The sequence below is a fragment of the Octodon degus genome, unplaced genomic scaffold (assembly GCF_000260255.1).
Source record: "Octodon degus isolate 3935 unplaced genomic scaffold, OctDeg1.0 scaffold00230, whole genome shotgun sequence".
Taxonomy (NCBI): domain Eukaryota; kingdom Metazoa; phylum Chordata; class Mammalia; order Rodentia; family Octodontidae; genus Octodon; species Octodon degus.
The window spans coordinates 2,281,114-2,298,110 of NW_004524806.1; the positions used below are offsets into that span (position 1 = coordinate 2,281,114).

A 16,997-nucleotide genomic window follows, 5' to 3' on the forward strand; every position below is an offset into this window, starting at 1 on the left:
ATATATATCTTAGGCAGAGAGTTCAGGGAGTGCTGATATGGGCACCCCTGGAGCCACCTGAGGATGAGGTGGGATACCAGGTCTGTGGTGTCCAGGTCACCAGCCCAGGCTGTACAGAGGGTTTGTTATTGCTGATTTGGGGTCTGGTTCTCAGGGTGGGGAGCACCTGTGGGCCCTCCATTTCACCCCTTCCTGGCCTGTTTTAGGCTAGGGTGCTGCCCCAGCATCGTCAAGGTTAGGCACGGGGCTGCTGCTTTCAGTCCAAATGGGGGCACTCAGCAGTCCCCCACCCGAGTCATGGGTTGTCACTCCAAAGAACAATTGTGCTCAGCTAGCCCAGGGCAGACCCCTTCTCTGTCTGTGGTCCCTAGGCTCCAGGTGCATGGGTAGCTCATGCAGCGGGCCTTGCCATGTTGAGCTACAAAATGCTCCCAATTCAAAAGTGTCTGGCTTTCTGAAGTCATAAAAAGGGTTCTTGCCAGGACAATTTGTGGCAAGAAAGCACACTTGGAAAGCTGTCTGATAATTGCTGTACTAAAAATACTTACTAAACATCATGGCTGGAAAGAAACAAGAGGTCATTTTTCTTTTTCTAAAAAAGTCAAAAGAAGTTCCCAGGGAAGGGCTAGTTCCTCCCTCATTTGGGGCTGGTGACCTGGGCAGCCCATGGCCTGGGCCAGCCAGCCTGAGTTATGTTAAGTGGAAGCTGGGGTGCCCATGGGGCCCAAGACCATGGTAAAGGGGCACAGGTGACCCGGTGCACCTAGGAGATGGAGAGAACCCGGGTCAGCCCTTCCCCCTTCTAAGGTAGAAACTCCCCACATTTTTTTCTGTAGGGCGGTGGGGGAAGAGGAAAGAAAATGGGGGGAGGGGAACATTCAATATTGAATTGAGTGCATTAAAGAAAAGGTGGGGCCAGCTATATAGGTCTCTGTATTTTGCTGCAGGGGTGGCACTCAGAAGATGTTGGGGCACATGTGCCAGTCCTGCTTCTCCTTGGATTCCCAGTAGCCACCCTTGTACACGTAGGCCGTTTCTCTGGTGAGTGGGTCCAGTCTCTTCTCGAACCACAGCGGAACATACCCATCTGACTCCTTCTCTGCTGGGCATGGGCCAAGGTGGGTAAGCCCCTCTCCTGGGTGCCCCCTTGATCCCCAGTATACTTCCCTCCTGCCCCTGGGCCCCCTCCTCACCCAGCCTCACCTTCCTCTGTGCCACAGCTGCGGCCTGGTGCACAAATCTCCAGTCGTCGGCGCCGTGACAGGCGCTGCTTTTCCTCCAACCGCTGCTTTTCAGTGTTGGCCTGGTCCCAGCGTCCTTCTTCCATCAGCCGCTGATCCGGACGCAGGCGGCTGTCAGTGGGTGCCACTCCACTTTCAGGCTCATTGAGGGTCAGTGCAAGCTCAGAGAAGTAGTACATGTTTTCTGCGTTCTCCCTGCAGCGGTGTGAGTGAGAAGGTGCTATCCCTACCAGTCCATGACTCTAATCCTCCCTAGCCTTCTTACTCCCCACATCTGGGGTGCCCTCTGACCTCAGCCAACCTTTTCCTGGTCCAGTGTCCATCCATGATTAACCAACTCTGCAAAACCCACCAGCTCTGTCTGAACCCTCTGGCTTGCACCATCCCTTATGAGGCTCCACCAAACTCTTTTAAGTGGTTTCCTACTAAAGACTTCTTTGGGAATTTGTCCCTTTCATCCAATTATTCTAATCTGCCAGCATAACTTGGTTTTCTCATAGCCTCATTGTTTTTGATCTGATAATGTCTGTGGCTTGGCTGTGTCCTTTTTTATGTGTCTTCAGTTTTGAACATCCTGCCAGAGGTTTGACTTTATTCATTGGTTGAAAAATAAAACATTGATCAATTTTTAGGGTTTTCTGCCTTCCAGATTTTGCTGTTATACTCCTAATTTTGGGGGGTTCATTTGCATTTTTCTCCTAACTTCTGGAGGTGGAGACTTAGCGCCTATTCTTTTTTTTTTTTTTCTAATATGTTGTGCATTTTAAGGCAGTATATTTCACTCCACATACTGCTTTTACCTGAATCCTACCACTTTTGGTATATTTTCTGATTCTTGTATCATATCTGAGCAAACATTTATGACTTATGACTCATTTGACATACCACATATTTGGAAACGTATTAAGTTTATAAAGGTAGACATTTCTAAGTCACTTTTTTTCTAGCATAGTTGTTTTAGAGTCAGATAATATACATGGTTAAATACTTGATATCATTTGTTTACTTTGCAGTTTGCCATATGGCCCAGTATATGGTCAGTTTTTGCAGCTGGCTCACATGTAAAGGGAATGTGTTTGTTCAGTTGTTGGGGTACAGTAGTTATATAACTGGCTAGATCCTTTTGCCTTTTGTTCAAATTTATTCTCCAGGGTTTTTTTCCTACCCATAACTAAAAAAATGTACATTAAAATTTCTTATTTTTGGTTGTAAATTAGTTTCTCTATATTTCTATGACCTATGGTGCACATATTTTAAAGGCTTGTTATTCGGTACAAGATATATTCAAATTCAAAACTCATTTTAGTCAACTGAAACTTCATTATGAATTTGCCCTCTTCTAGTATTATTTATAGTTTAGAATTCATTTTGTGATATGCATATAACTACGGCAGCTTTTCGTTTGGGCAGCCTTTCTATGGACGTATCTTTGTCATTCCAATATTTATTACTTAAATGTATCTCTTATAGAGTACATATAGTGGATATTTAAAATTTTGTCTAACCTACTTTCTTTTGCACAAATGGCTTACCCTCATGAAGTAGGGTGTGTTTTTTCTTGTTTTTCTCTTCTTTAAAAAAATAATTTTATTGAGAAACATAGCAGTGAGAGTTTCAAAACTGATTAGGAGAGTTTCAATAATTAATACATTGCATATTGTTATCTTCTTAGTGATTATTCATAGTTCAGGATGCTGACATGATATCCTGTCCAAGCACTACTAGTACAAATCTTTCTTCTCATTGAATTAAGAGAAACTAGCTGTATGTCTATCTTAACTATTTTGTATATAGAGATACAAAATGGTCATTCCTTTGTATCCCCTTTTTTCTTTTAGTTTTGTCAGAGAAGCATATTCCATTGTCGTTTAAATATTGTAGGTACGTGAATTCAGCAAAATATTCCAATATAGTCCAGTAGTCCATAATAGTAGTGGGTGATCTGCAGGACTGGCAATGTCAGAAGTTATTGACTGAGCCCTTTACAGCCCAGCATACCAGCATGGCTTCACCCCTTAATACCTCGATTTTTTTACCTTTTTGCTGGATGGTTAAGACCAAGATAAAGCAAGACCTATATAACAAGAAATGTAACTTTTGTATCTGATAAGGTCACTCAAGTCCCCTCAGGATTTATCCTGAAATCCTATACCACACTTTGTAGATCGTTTGTCAGTGTCAACCATGTGGATGAGTTATGGCCATTGCTTGACCAGTTTGCTCTCTGTGAAAGCCTGAGAGAATGTTTTCTCTCCATGTGACTCCCTTTAGGCACACTCAACATCATCGATCACTTTCCTCTGTGGCCCCATAATCTCCTTGAACAGAAAATTTGGGCCACAACTGAGTTACATGATGTTACAGTATAGGTTCTCCTATGTCCTGAGTTTTCACTGACCTTGAAAGGCTAGGGCCAAAATGTTGGCTGTCCTTGTTTTTAGCCCTTCTTTTTCTCTCATTTTTGGTCTGCAAACTTAGGTTGTTAACCCTTCAGAAGAGAAGCTTATTATTGCCCTACAACATAAGCAGTTGGGTTTAACCTGACTATCTGTCTGAATATCAAACATGTTAGGCATAACATGGAACAGGTATTTTCCATCAAATATTGATATGTTAAACTTGAAGTCCATACAGAATATAAAGAAAAAAATTTTTTTAATAAATATTTTTAAAAATATGAATAAACAATTACATATTTTTACACAGAAATTTAGAAATCTAACCATATACAGCATTGTAGCAGGACAGTCCTGTGACATTTTTTTGTCTTATTTTTTTCATTTATTACTTTTTTTTTAAACATTTACTTGAGAGACAGTATGGCAATAATTGGTATGTCATGACAAGCAGTACATATGTAGAAGACCAGAATGACAGGCATTCCAAGCATGACCCTATCATCACACATTGCTATCTTCAGTGCAGTTGTTTATTTCACAGGTCTCAGCATATATAGTCAGTCAGGGTAAGAATCCTACCAATTAACTACTAGTTTCAAAAACCTGCTGATGTTTCTCATGTTTCTTTTCTTTTATTTGACCCAAACTTGCTATGCAGAGCCTGTTTCTTTTCCTAGCTTTAATAAAACTTTGGCACTATTACAAGAAAGAAATTTGTCTGAATCTTATAATGGGAGGTCAAGTATCCATTATTAAGGTTGAGTATCCATTATCCAAGATATACGGGACAAGATGTACTTGTGTTTAAAATTTCATAACACTTGTTTAGTGAGATACCTGGGGGATGGGACCCAAATCTAAATATAAACTTCATTTATGTTTCAGTTTAAATACAATATTTTTATTGTACCCGCATTACTGATTTGTCAGAAGAGGTCAAGTATGGAAATTTCTACTTACAGAGTCATATTGATGCTCAAGCTGTTTTGGATTTTGGAGCATTTCAGATTTTCAGATTAGAAATTCTCAACTTGTACTGACATGTTGGATTTAGATCTCATATTTTGTTTTTTCTTTTTGTTCTGTCCTTTTTGGACCAATGGCACATTTCTTCTATACTAGAAGTGGAACTGCTAGGTTATAGTGTATGTGATAGTTCATCTTTAGGAACTGAGACCAGTGCTGGTGTGTAGCTCAATAGCAATGCATTTGCCTAGCATGCATGAGGCCTTAAGTTCAATCCCCAGTATCCCAAAATACAACAAATCCAAAAGGGCTGCACCAATTTATGTTCCCACTAACAGTATTTGAAGAGATATTGAGGATCCAAACCTTCAACCTTTGATATTGTCAGACTTTTAAATTTTTGCCAGTTAAATGAATGTAAGGTGGCATCTCATTGTGGTGGTTTTGATTAGCATTTACCTGATTATCAATGATGTTGGCTGTGGTTTTCATGTGATGATTGGCTATATGTAGTAGTATTTCTGTGAAATTCTTGTTCATGGCTCTTGCACATTTTTCTATTGGATTTTTTTTTTCGCTATACTTGTTGAGAAGTTGTTTTTTTTTTTTAATGTATTCATCATCATTATTATTTGGGCTTTCTTTAAAGACAGAGTTTCACTATGTATCTCTGGTGTTGAACTGCTGGCCTCTGACTCAAGATCCTCTTGTCTCAGCTGGGATTATGATATACACCTCTATACCTGGATTTCATATTATTTTTTATTGCCATTTGAGGGGTTCTGGAGATTAAACCCCTAAGTCTCATTCATATTCAGCCTATGTTCCACTACTAAGCTATATCCTAAGTCCTCTTTCTTGATATTAATCCTGCTGTTCAGTGTATATACTATGAGATTATTCTGCACGGTATACGTTGTTTTATCTTTTCTTTAAATTGCACCTTTCTTGAGAGAAAAATTCTTACTATGTAGCCCAGGCGGGACTTGAAGTTGTGGTGATCCTTCTCCTTCAAGAATGCTGAGATTACAGGTGTAATTCACCATGCCTGGCTAAATTGCCTTTTTTTTTTTTCCCCATAATTTTATTGATAAACAAATAGCAATGAGACAGTTTCAAATCAAATTGGTAGGACAGTTTCAATAATTATAAATTGCCTTTTAAAAAGCAAAATTTCACTTTTGTAGTTCGTAGGATGGAATTTAGGGCCTTGCACAAGCTGAGGAAGTACTCAACCAGTGAGCTTCCATCATTAGTCATTTTATATTTTTAAGAAAAGGTCTAAGTTACCTAACCTGGCCTTGAACTTGGCAGTTCTCCTGGGATTATAGGCATGCACCATTGTACCCATTTACAATACTTCTCTTAATAAACAAAAGTTCCTATACTTTTTGTATGTTTTGATATACTTAAATGCATCATTGCTTCCCTGTGTCTTGTTTAAAATTAATTTCTTAAGGTCTAATAGATACTCATTTGTATGTTTTTACTTAAAGTATTAATTTTATTGTTTAACAAGACAATAGTTATTGTATGAATCTCTATCTTGGGTTTTTTTTTTTTTTTTTTTTTTTTTTTTTTGTGGCTGGTTCAGCCCACCCTCGGGACAGGAGCTGTTGTGGCACCTGGGATCAAATCAGTCCCTGCACTTGCCTAAGGTTGCCTAAGTAGGTGCTTTAGACCACTGAGCTATCTTGCCAGCCGTTGAATTGATTTTTGTTATAAGGGAGAGGCTCAGTTAATCTTTTTCTTTTTTATCTTCACAAAACCTGATTTGCCAATTTAGTCATGTATCAAGGATACAAACTGCCAAGGGACTGTTTCTAGGTTCACTGTTCCATTCCATCTTAGTTTGAAAATAAGTCCCCATATCTAGTAGAATAATTCCTAGTTTTTTTCTTCGGTTATCCAGAAATGTCTTTTATTCAGCAATATAAATTTAAAAATTCTAATATTAAGTTTCATTAAAATCCCAGTTTGCTGAATCTTTAAACCATGACATCTTTACAGTACTTTCAGTCCATGAATAATTTATCTTCATTTAGCACTCCTTTGACAACTTAGTAAATTTTAATAATTTTCACTATAGAGGTCTTGAAAATAAGGATTATTACAAAGTCCTTGATATTTCTGATGTAACTGGTGTTTTATCGATTGCATTTTCTACTTGTTTCCTGTTAGCATATAGAATGTGTTTGATTTCTGCATATTAATTTTATATATAGGCACCTAAAATGCTTTCTCTGAATCTTTTGATGACTATTAATATAATTTATGAATGTTCCAATATAAAATCATTCTTGCAAACTATAGATAAATCTGATTATAGATTATCTTTTTGATGCACTGTTGGATTGGATTTTCTGATGTCTTGTTTTATAATTTTGCTTATAAAAGAAATGGCTTAAAATTTTTATTTTCCTACTATTCTTTTAGCTGGTATATGAAGGTTATTCTAGCCTTACAGTGTAGAAAAAAAATATTTCCTTTTTTTCATGGCAAGACTTTTATAAAATTGATTAAGATTTCTTGAGAAGTTTATGAATTCACCTATAAAATGATCTGGACCTTGTATTTTTTTATGGTAATTTAAAGCCATTGTTTTAGGGGTTTTTTTGTTTTTTTATTAAGTATAGGCATACTTGGATAATTTTCTAGAATCAGTCTTTTTTTTTTTTTTTCTTTGCAGTACCAGGGATTGAATTCAGAGCCTTGCACTTGCCAGGCAAGTGCTTATTCTACTGAGCTATCTCCCTGGCCCCTTAGAATCAGTTCTTAATAAGTAGTATTTTTCTAGGAATTTGTTCTTCCCACTTGAGTGTTAATTATCTCTATTTATGTATTTATTTTTTGTATTTTAGGGAAGGGTCTACAGGGTGTTCAGGGTCTCACTACTAGATTGGACTCCTAGTGATCTGCCTATTTACAGCCTCCCAAGAGCTGGGATTACAGGCGTGTGCCACCACCCCCAGTCTCAATTGCCATCTCAGAGCACCCCTGGGCAGGGACGGCATGGTAGGCCCGGGCATCAAATTCCCAGCTCATATCCACTTAATTGACGGACTGATTGGAATACTAAGGATGTAACCCAGAGGTATGCTACTACTGAACTAATTCCCAGCCTTTTTTAAAAATGTGCCCATCGACATAAAATAAATCAGCCTCAAAACCCTGGGTGACAGGCTGGGGATATAGCTCAGTAGAATAAGTGCTTGCCTGGCAAGCGCAGGCTCTTGAGTTCTGTCCCTGGTACCACAAAAAAAAAAAAAAAAAAAAAAAAAGTTAAAACCCTGGATGTTTGTGTTTCTGCTTGCCATTGCACTGGGATTATAGGAATATTTCTCTCTTGACCAGTCTTAATAGTTGTTTTCTCTATTGTCAGTTGTTTTGTTCCTCAAAGAGTCAATTATTGGCTTTACCAAGCTTTGTTATATTTCCTTTCTCTATTCTATTAGTTTCTGTCTTCTTTAAGATACATTGTCTTCTTTCTTTGGGTGTATGTGTTCAATTTTCTCTAACTTTCAGAATGGAAACTAAGAAAAGAAAAAGCCTCAAAATTACAAAGTGTTTAAAACAATATAGTACATTTAACTTCAGGCATTGCCTATCCCATCCATCGAGTTTTGGTATCTTTGATGTCATTCAGTTCTAGATATTTAAAAATTTCCATTCTGAGTTCTCATTTACTTATGAGTTATTTAGGAACTTAATTTTTTCCCTACATATGTGGAGTAGTTTTGTAATTTGGCTCTAATTTAAAGGTCTTACAGATCATACTCTGTAAGCTATCCTCTGTAAATTTGTTGGAGCGTTTATGCTCTAACATGAATGATTTTTACACATACATTCCATGTGTAACTGAGAAAACATGTATTCTCAGGCTGCTGCATTATTTTTACGTATAGTTCTGTTGTTTCAGTCTTCTTCATATCCTTTTTCCCCCCACTATCAACAAGTGAGAGGGCATATATTGAAATCTTCCACTTTCCTATGATGATGATAGACGTACTATATTTCTTCCTTGGGTATCAAAATGTGCTTAGTGTTGTGCTTTGAGGTTGTTTTATTACATTAATCTTTCATTATGTGGCAACTTTTCTTTCCTTAATATGCTTTCCTCCTCAGCTCTATTTTACTTAGTATTAATATAACTGCTACAGCTTTTTTGGTTCAGTTTTCACAGAAGCTCTTTTATTTTTAACCTTTGCACATCTTTATGTTCTCTGTATCTTACAAGGAGTGTGCATCTTCATTGTAACAAATCTACTCAGTATTTTGCTTTTGCCTAACACTAATGTGTTCAAATCTGTTTTGTATGTTATTTCTGTTCTACTTTTTCATTTACTCTTCTCTTATTGTCTCCCTCATTTCTCCACATCCCTGGTATCCTTCTTATCCCAAAATCCTACCTTGTTAACATTATTTAAACTTTTCTTTTGGTATCTGGAATCGAACCTAGGACCTTCTGTAACTTATGCAGAACTTACTTTGAGCATATTTTCTTTATTGTTCAACAAGTAAATTTTACTTCATCTGTATCACAACATCTTCTAGATTTTTCTCTGCCTTTTAAGATTATTTTGTCTAATACTGTTTTCATTGTGATTTTTTTTTGTGTAGCAAACCTGAGGCTGTATACCTACGGAATTTTTTTTATCATGGTCTTGTATTTATTTTTTAGTATTTTGAGATATGTAACAGTTACATTCATTTGGGGGAATTTGTACATGTGTGTTTGATAATAAATATAATTTATTGATCAGTTCCAATCTCTTTTCCCCATGGCCTCATATTGGAATGATAACTTGTCCGGAGAATAAATTCTACCTTTTAATTTAATTTTTAAATATTACTCAAGCCCTGGTTGTTGAAACATCAGATGTCAGTCTGATTCTTCACCCTTGATTAAAATCTTTCAGTCCTCTCTGGAATCTTATCAGAATTTATTCTTTGGTAGACTTAATTTTGACTACAGCATGGTGTAGGTGAATGTTTTTCCTTGTATCTTTCTTTATGCTATATAGATCCTTTTGAGCTAAGGCCCTTTCATCTTTTTTTATTTTGGGAAAATTTTTTACATTATTTCTCTTTATTTTCCCTCTGTGCCATTTTTACCTATGTTCCTTTTCTTCTGGGATTCTTGTTAAATGTGTTATTCTAGTGGTTACTCTAGAAATTGCAATATCCATACCTCCTAGGTCAGAAGTTAATACCTGTAGCCATGCAGAGGCTTGAACCTAGGGCCTCATGCATGCTAAACATGTGCTCTACCACTGACTTACATCCCCAGCCACTTAATGCATGTCTTGACCCTTCTCCTGGGTAGCACAGCTTTTCTTCACTTAATCCTCTTCTGACTTATATAATGTGGTGGTTGTAGTCTCAAATGTTAAACCCTAGGAGACATTATTATTATTATTATTATTATTATTATTATTATTATTATTGCTTACTCAATATTCATTTAGATTACATAGTTTTTATACTTCATTAATACATCTCAAATCTTCCACCTAGGATCAGTTTCTTCATGCTTGAGCTAAGCCCTTTAGTTACGGGTGTATTGTTTCCTTTTTTTTTTTTTGCAGAACTGGGGATTGAACTCAGGCCCTTGAGCTTCCAGGGAAGCGCTGAGCCATCTCCCCAGCTCTAGTTACCGGTGTATTGGAGGCCAACTGAGTTTTTATTTGCTTGAAAAGGTCTTTATTTCAAGTTCATTTTTTTAAAGATAGTTACTCTGGGGAGCCAGGGAGATAGCTTAGAAGAATAAGCTCTTGCCTGGCAAGCACAAGGGCCTGAGTTCAATCCCTGGTTCTGTAAAAAAAAAAAAAAAGGCAGTTACTCTAAGTATATAATTTTAGGCTGGCAATAAAGCTTTCAGGACATGGAAGAAATTGTTCACTTGTCTGCAAGCTCCCATTATTGCTGATGGGAGGACAGCTGTCAGGGTGCTAGTTCTCAACAAGTAATGTTTTTTAATGATCTGTCTATTCTCTCTTTCAGTTTTAACAGTCTCTCTACATAGATTCAGGTGTAGCAAGGTCTCTTCTGTTTTTTCTTCAGAAGCAATCTCTTGTTTCCTCCTAAGGCTCTGAATAGAAGTACACTAGACACTGTTTGGGTGCCCTGGGGACCTTATAGCATTGCAGACTCCCACTCAGGACAATCTGCACAATAACAAGATCCCAGGGGATATGGCAAACATGGGAACCTCATTTGGCCTCTCGCTGTAGCTCTTGTATTTTCCAGGTTTTGTCTCTCTTACGCTATAGTGTAACCATTGCCTCTGACCTGTATTCAGGTAACACATTCTCTTTAAACCTTTCCAAGGAGTTTTCAGTTTGTTACTTTTTCTTTTGCAGAATTTCTCTTATGTTCTCTTTGGAATCTGCAGTGCTACTTTATAGTTTTGTTTCCAACAAGTCATCAAAGTTTAAAAAATTTTTCTTATAGTCATGCAGGGAAGGATTCAGTCCTATTTGCCTGTTTAAAGTCTCTGCATAGTATTTGCTGCCACATGATAGATTCATATTCATTTGCAGCTGACATCTGGCTTCCACTCTGGGATGTTAGTCACATCATTCTCTACCCCTATGTGAGCTAAACCCTTGTGATCTCCTGTGCTTTTTTCTGGGTGTCGTGGTGTCCTCTGGCTACCACTCTCTGGCCACCTTTCTCTGTCTGTGCCTCGGCCCCATTTCCAAAAGAGGGTCCCCAGCCCCTACTCACGGCAGTGGGTATTTCCTCCACAGTAACTTGGCTGGTAGGGTCTGGTATACCGTCTTCTGTTTCCCATCAGAGCTGGGGCTGCTGGGGCTGCTCTGCACAATCTTGGAGCATTCCATCTGCTCATCCCATGAGCCTGACAGCACATAGTGGGCCTTTCCCTGGCTATCACTCACCACTCCAGTCACCTGTGGAACAGTGTCAGGGACCAAGTAAAGACATAGTCTACTTTGTGCCTTCTGGGGTTGTGGGAGTTAGTCCTGCTTACCTTTCGAGCTGCCTCTTTAGAGAAGTAGCTATAGGGCACAAACTTCACCTGGCATCGGTCATTGGTCTTATGGTTCACAATCTCAATGTCCCCTGACTGGTGAGAGAAGATAATGATCAGTAGCCAGTACCTGGGCCATACATACCCCACCAAGAGTATCCAGCCCTGACCTGGTCGATCCAGAGCTTGCCCACGATGATGTTGTGCACAGTTGAGGTGCTTTTCCTCCATACATAGTGATTTCCACTGGCCTGGAATTCTAAGTGAATGGCACCTGGAGGCCAGGTACAGGTCAGAGGTTATTGTCTACTCATGCAGGGCTTGGGCCAGTTCACCCACAGCCCAAGATCTCAAGAACAAAAGGAATATCCATGCATGTTAGGGGGTTAGGGTATAGGCCAGGAGGCCTGGGCTGTGTTTGCATGTGTGTTGAGGGGCAGACCTGTAGGGAGTTCTGCAAGCTCCAAGCCATCTTTTGGGTTGGCAAAATTCTCCCTCATGAAGCAGAATGCCTGTCTGTCCCAGGAGCACCCAGAACTCCAGCTTACCGAGTGGCATGATGGAGATGTACTTTCCCCGGAACTTGCTGGCGATGGTGATTTCCTGCCAGAGGCTCCAGCCGTGCTTAGAAAATGCATAGTGGGCAGCTGAAGGGGGGTGGTGGCTCACCTGGGGTCAGACCAGTTGGATGTGAGCATTGCTTGGCATGGACCCATACTACCTTTCTGGCCAGGGAGGGAGAGTCTGCTCTGTTCCCAGCACGCAAAATGCTATGGCCATGGGATTGGGTAGTGTTGGACCCAAGGCAGGTCCTCAGGAGAGACAGTGTCTTGACCAGAAAACTTTGGCTCTCTTGGGCCTTCCCTAGCCTCTAGGAGTAGGAAGTGGACTTGGTGTGGCCAGGCCTGGCTCTTGGGCTAAAAAATGTGTGAGATGGTGGGCCTCCAGGACAAGCCTGGGACAGACTGAGCCAAGGGCTAGTGAAATGAAAGGTGTGGCTCCACCAGGGCTTCCATACCCATTTTTTCACTTAATCCAAACCACACCCCTGGGAAGGCACATGTCTGTCATGCAGTGCTACACTGTGGGAAGGCAGCCAGACCAGTAAAACCATTTTAATGTAGGGGCAGAATCCAACCTGACTCCTGAGTGTAGTCCTATCAGTGTCCTGTTTCAGCCTTCTTCTGTCCTCCATACTTGATCCCCTAGATCTCCCAACTTCCCTTGTACAGTACTGTGTTCCCTGACTAGTGCCCCACCTCCTAGAACCCCTGCTGCCTGGCTTTCTCCCATCCACTGGCAGCACCACTAATTTTGCATTTTCTTCCTCATCCCACAGCTGCTGGGCTCTGTCTTGTTCAGGGCCTGGCATGGTTTCTCCTATGTCAGCTTCTTCACACCTATTAGAGCCACCCCCATGGGTAAATGCAGGGACATGTCACCAAGAGGAGGGGCCAGAGCCCTGCATCATATATACATCTGTCTCAGGCCCATCCCATCTCTCCAGCTGTTCACACCACATGTTTTAGTTTTCCCAGCCCCTCCTTGTCATGTTCTATGTCATACCCTAAACAAATCTTGTCTCTTCCTTTGTAGCATACTGAGTATCCATCCTTCCTGGGGACCACTCTCCCCATGGTAGCCACCTCCCATACAGGAAGCCAGGGTAATCTGGCTATCCCACTGCCTCCCCTCCATACTCTGTGGGCCAGTCAAACACCTCCCTGAGTACCACCTTTCTAAAGAACTAGAAGTATTTGACACACCATAGCTGTTTGATGATAACAGAAGCCACATCTGTCTACTCCCCATCTTACCCTCAACACCCTGTCAGCACCTGGGATGTTCAGGACACTCAATGTTTGATGAATCAAGAAATGTATTAACTTAGGGTTTCAGGCTAAAGCTCTGGAGTTACCCTTTGTGCCCTTTCAAATCTAAAAGATTAGCAAACCTGCTGGCTCCACCTTCAGAACTTGTCACTGTACTCTTGTGCAGTTATTTCGCTGTCCTTCTAATGCGTCCTCATGGCAGCCACAGCACTCCTTTCAGAGTAGCAATTAGATCAACAATCAGTTGGCCTCCTTGCTAATCCCAGAAGCTAGAACATCACCAGCACCAATAGAATTGTCTTTTCTGATAAAGACACTCAGGCTCAGCCTCAGATGATGGTGAGACTCCCAGCTTGGATTCTGGCTTGTCCCCATGGGGTTGGGGTGGAGCTGAGGGCACTGGTCAGGGCAGCATCCATCCCAGTGTGCACAGTTGGCCAGGCTCCGCCTGTCTGCCAACTTTTATCCCTGTGGTGACCTTACTTCGTGTTTGCCTGGACTCACACAGCTGCAGACATCCCTTCACCTCTGTCCCATGGTTCTCTGGCTGGGAGGTGGGTCTTCCTTTTCTTTGACACCAGACCTATCTCTGTCCCACCAAGTTCTCTCATGCCTCTCTCTCTGGGAAGAGTGGACCCTGCCCATGCCAGGCTGGTGGGTCTAACCTGCTCGCAGAGGGAGCGCAGGCCCATGTCTTCCAGGCGGTCTAGTTCAAAGGTCTCCCCCAACATGGGATTGAAGGGCTTGGCTATGCGGTGCACAGTGGTGGAGTAGGAGGATACAGAGAACGCAGCCACCAGGCACATCTGTTCCACAGAACTGGAGCAGTGCACCGCCTTGTCCAGCAGGTGGTGGTACTCCAGGTCCTCAGTCAGCCGCTGGAGCATGGACAGGGGCTCATTGAAGTTCACCTGTAGGCAGTGGGGAAATGGGTCAGGCCAGGCACCGTAGTTCTTGGATCATCACAGCACCTCTGCTGTTGAGACATTCAGGGGACATCACTGCTCTGATGACACATAGTGAGGTCCACCTGTCAGCCTGGCTGTGCAGCACCTCAGCCCCATCTGGTACCTCTCTAGGCCCTCTGCCTCAGTTTCCTCTGCAGCATGCACTTTCTGGTGTGCTCTACCATGTACTTTCATGATGTTTATAGTCACTCCACTAGGATTAACTAGTGGAAGACTCCACAGAGGTGCCTGGCTTCCCACTGCTGTATGGTTAATGCTGACTCATCAGAATCAGAGTGACTAAGCAAATCCATGGTCAGAGGCAGTAGGTCTTCCTCATATTCTGTGCTGTGATCTAAGTTTTCTGTTGTAGGCATTTGTTGGGGTGGGGGTGCTGTGAGGATATGTGTAGCTCAGGGGCCCCTGCAGGTCTTAAGCAAAGCAAGGTTATCACATTCCCATTGTGACGCAGTCTTCTGGCATTAGTTCACTCCATCCTTCCAGACACTGAAGGGGTTGCTGTGATTCCATTTTCCAGATTATACACAGAGCCAGAAATGGGAAGGGACTCATGAGTCACAGAGAAAAACTAACTACCCTAGAGCCCTCAGGCTCTTCCTTGGTAGAGATGGCCACTGTAGTGTGGTGAACAAGGACCCCAGTTTTGCTTTTAGACTGCTATATGACTTTGCTAAACCTCCATTTCCTGGGAGGTATACCTCTGAGCACAAGGTCCATATTCACCACTCCTCACTTACTAAGTGGAGACAGCTGAGACGTTGTGAGGCCCTCAGTCCCAGAGCCGTCTCCTATGAAACCGTTTAAGCAGATCCAGCCTGCCCTTTCTGTCATCATGGTGCTAGTAGCCAGCTGATGCTGTTCCCCACATTTTAGCACACACAGCTCTCTCCTGGCTCCTTTCCTCAGAGTCTGAAGACCTCTGCTCTTGGAAGGACTGGCTGATGAATACAGTCACATAATTACATTCTGTTTAGGTGCCATTAAGAAACTGACACCATAGTGTTGTGTAGGTGTCATAGCCCAGAGGGCCACTCCAGCCACCGTGCCTAGGGCTACCTACTGGCATGGGGATCCTGGAGAGCTCACGACCAATGCAGTTCTTCATGATGCTCCAAAGGTTAAGGCTGTAGTTGGGCTTGTCAGGTATGCGGGCACGCCTCTTGACTTTGTATGACCCCCTGGGCACAAGTGAGGCACCATCTAGCACCTGTAGAGAAGTAAGGTACACCTTTCAGAGGATACTGGAGCCCCCACTGACCTCCAAGTCCACTCCCTCACCTGGCCTCCCATGGGCTAGCACTAAACCAGCTGTTGGCACATGGCTGATGGGGAAGGCAGGCTGGCTCTGTTCAAACTACTACTGGAGAGAGATCTGGAATCCATTGGTGGTCCTGAGCTTGCAGTGCTGGCCGCCACCACCTGGAACCTGGCCTTGGATGCTCCTACCTCACTCACATTGTCTGCTGTGGTCCAATCTACAGTTCCACATGTGCTGTTTCCACCTTCGTCTTTTCTGCAGGAAATAAAAGGTAAGCTAATTTATGAACAAATCCTGAGCCGCCTCATCACCCATCCCACATCCTATGAGGGGAAATCCCAAGGCAGTTTTTCCAATAGGCCATTTCCAATTTTGGATACTCAAGGGGGAGGCCAAAGGACACAGGCAGCAATATGAAGAGGGCCCATTCACCAGTGTCCCCACCATAACAGGTGCTCAGTAAAGCTTCTGTCCAAGAGGAGGCCAGGGGCTGGGTACCTCCTCTGGGAGTGCCTCACTGAGCCCTGTGGAGATCTTCCTGTCCCAGATAGATGCTACTGCACCCTCACTGACTGGTACTCTGACTCTCACACTAGACTGGAGCTCCTGAAGAGAAAAAATGGTTTTGACATTTCCCCTCTCCAGTATTTTCGAGGAGGGGCTGGGGCTGGAAATGCTCTTTGTAGTTAGGGTCTCATGGATCCTGGGGAGAGCTCATATCCTGGGTGCTGCAGGCACAGCAGGGCCTCGGAACAACTGAGAAGGACCTAGGGTGATACTTCCGATGATTGAGTGGAAGGATGTTGAGGGCAACCAAACCCTGCTAACATTGACAGCAGTATAGGCAAGTTTATAATTTTACTGGGAGTTGGGCACGGTGGCACATGCCTGTAATCCCAGCACTTGGGAGGCTGAGAGGCAAGGAGGATCATTGTGAATTTGAGACCAGCCTGGGCTATAAAGTGAGCTGAAGTTCAGCCTGAATTATATAGTGAGACTCTGTTTCTAAAAGGAAAAAAAGAATCTAGAAAGAGCCAGCTTTTAGAAAAATGCAATAAAGGCTTGGAAAGAGAAAATAGATTTCCTGCATCTTTCATGATACCATGGAGGGAGCAGTTAGGACCTTGTGTTGTTCTGAGGCAACATTAGCAGGAGTCTTTCCTTACTGCTGGGCTGGAACTGCACCCAACCAATTCCCTGTTCTGTTTCCATTTTAAATAAAAATTTTGATACAAACTATTTAGACATTTTTTTGTATAAATAATGACAAAATTAAGCAAAAACGCTATCTGGAACGGGACTTGAAAGAAAACCCTAAATACACAGCTGGTCAAAAGAG

The 16,997-nt window shown here is 42.0% G+C and overlaps 2 protein-coding genes across 8 annotated transcripts in view; one reads left to right on the forward strand and one right to left on the reverse strand.

The window, feature by feature from the left end:
* Morc2 (MORC family CW-type zinc finger 2) overlaps positions 1-16,997 on the forward strand; it is an 83,562-nt gene that overhangs the window by 56,468 nt on the left and 10,097 nt on the right. The window lies entirely within an intron of this gene.
* Positions 7-16,997, reverse strand: part of Osbp2 (oxysterol binding protein 2) — a 252,348-nt gene continuing 235,357 nt past the window's right edge. For 2 of the 6 annotated variants that reach the window (XM_023705812.1, XM_012512560.2), the window contains 9 exons: positions 15,856-15,913; positions 15,461-15,607; positions 14,098-14,343; positions 12,149-12,269; positions 11,771-11,874; positions 11,601-11,696; positions 11,336-11,520; positions 1,204-1,436; positions 7-1,102 (listed from right to left, as the gene is read on the reverse strand). In XM_023705812.1, the coding sequence (XP_023561580.1) occupies positions 957-1,102; positions 1,204-1,436; positions 11,336-11,520; positions 11,601-11,696; positions 11,771-11,874; positions 12,149-12,269; positions 14,098-14,343; positions 15,461-15,607; positions 15,856-15,913 (1,336 nt within the window). In that variant the 3' untranslated portion in view covers positions 7-956. Of the gene's footprint in view, positions 1,103-1,203; positions 1,437-11,335; positions 11,521-11,600; positions 11,697-11,770; positions 11,875-12,148; positions 12,270-14,097; positions 14,344-15,460; positions 15,608-15,846; positions 15,914-16,997 lie in introns of all 6 variants that reach the window. The other 4 variants (XM_023705810.1, XM_023705814.1, XM_004645522.2 and 1 more) reach the window with 3 other exon arrangements.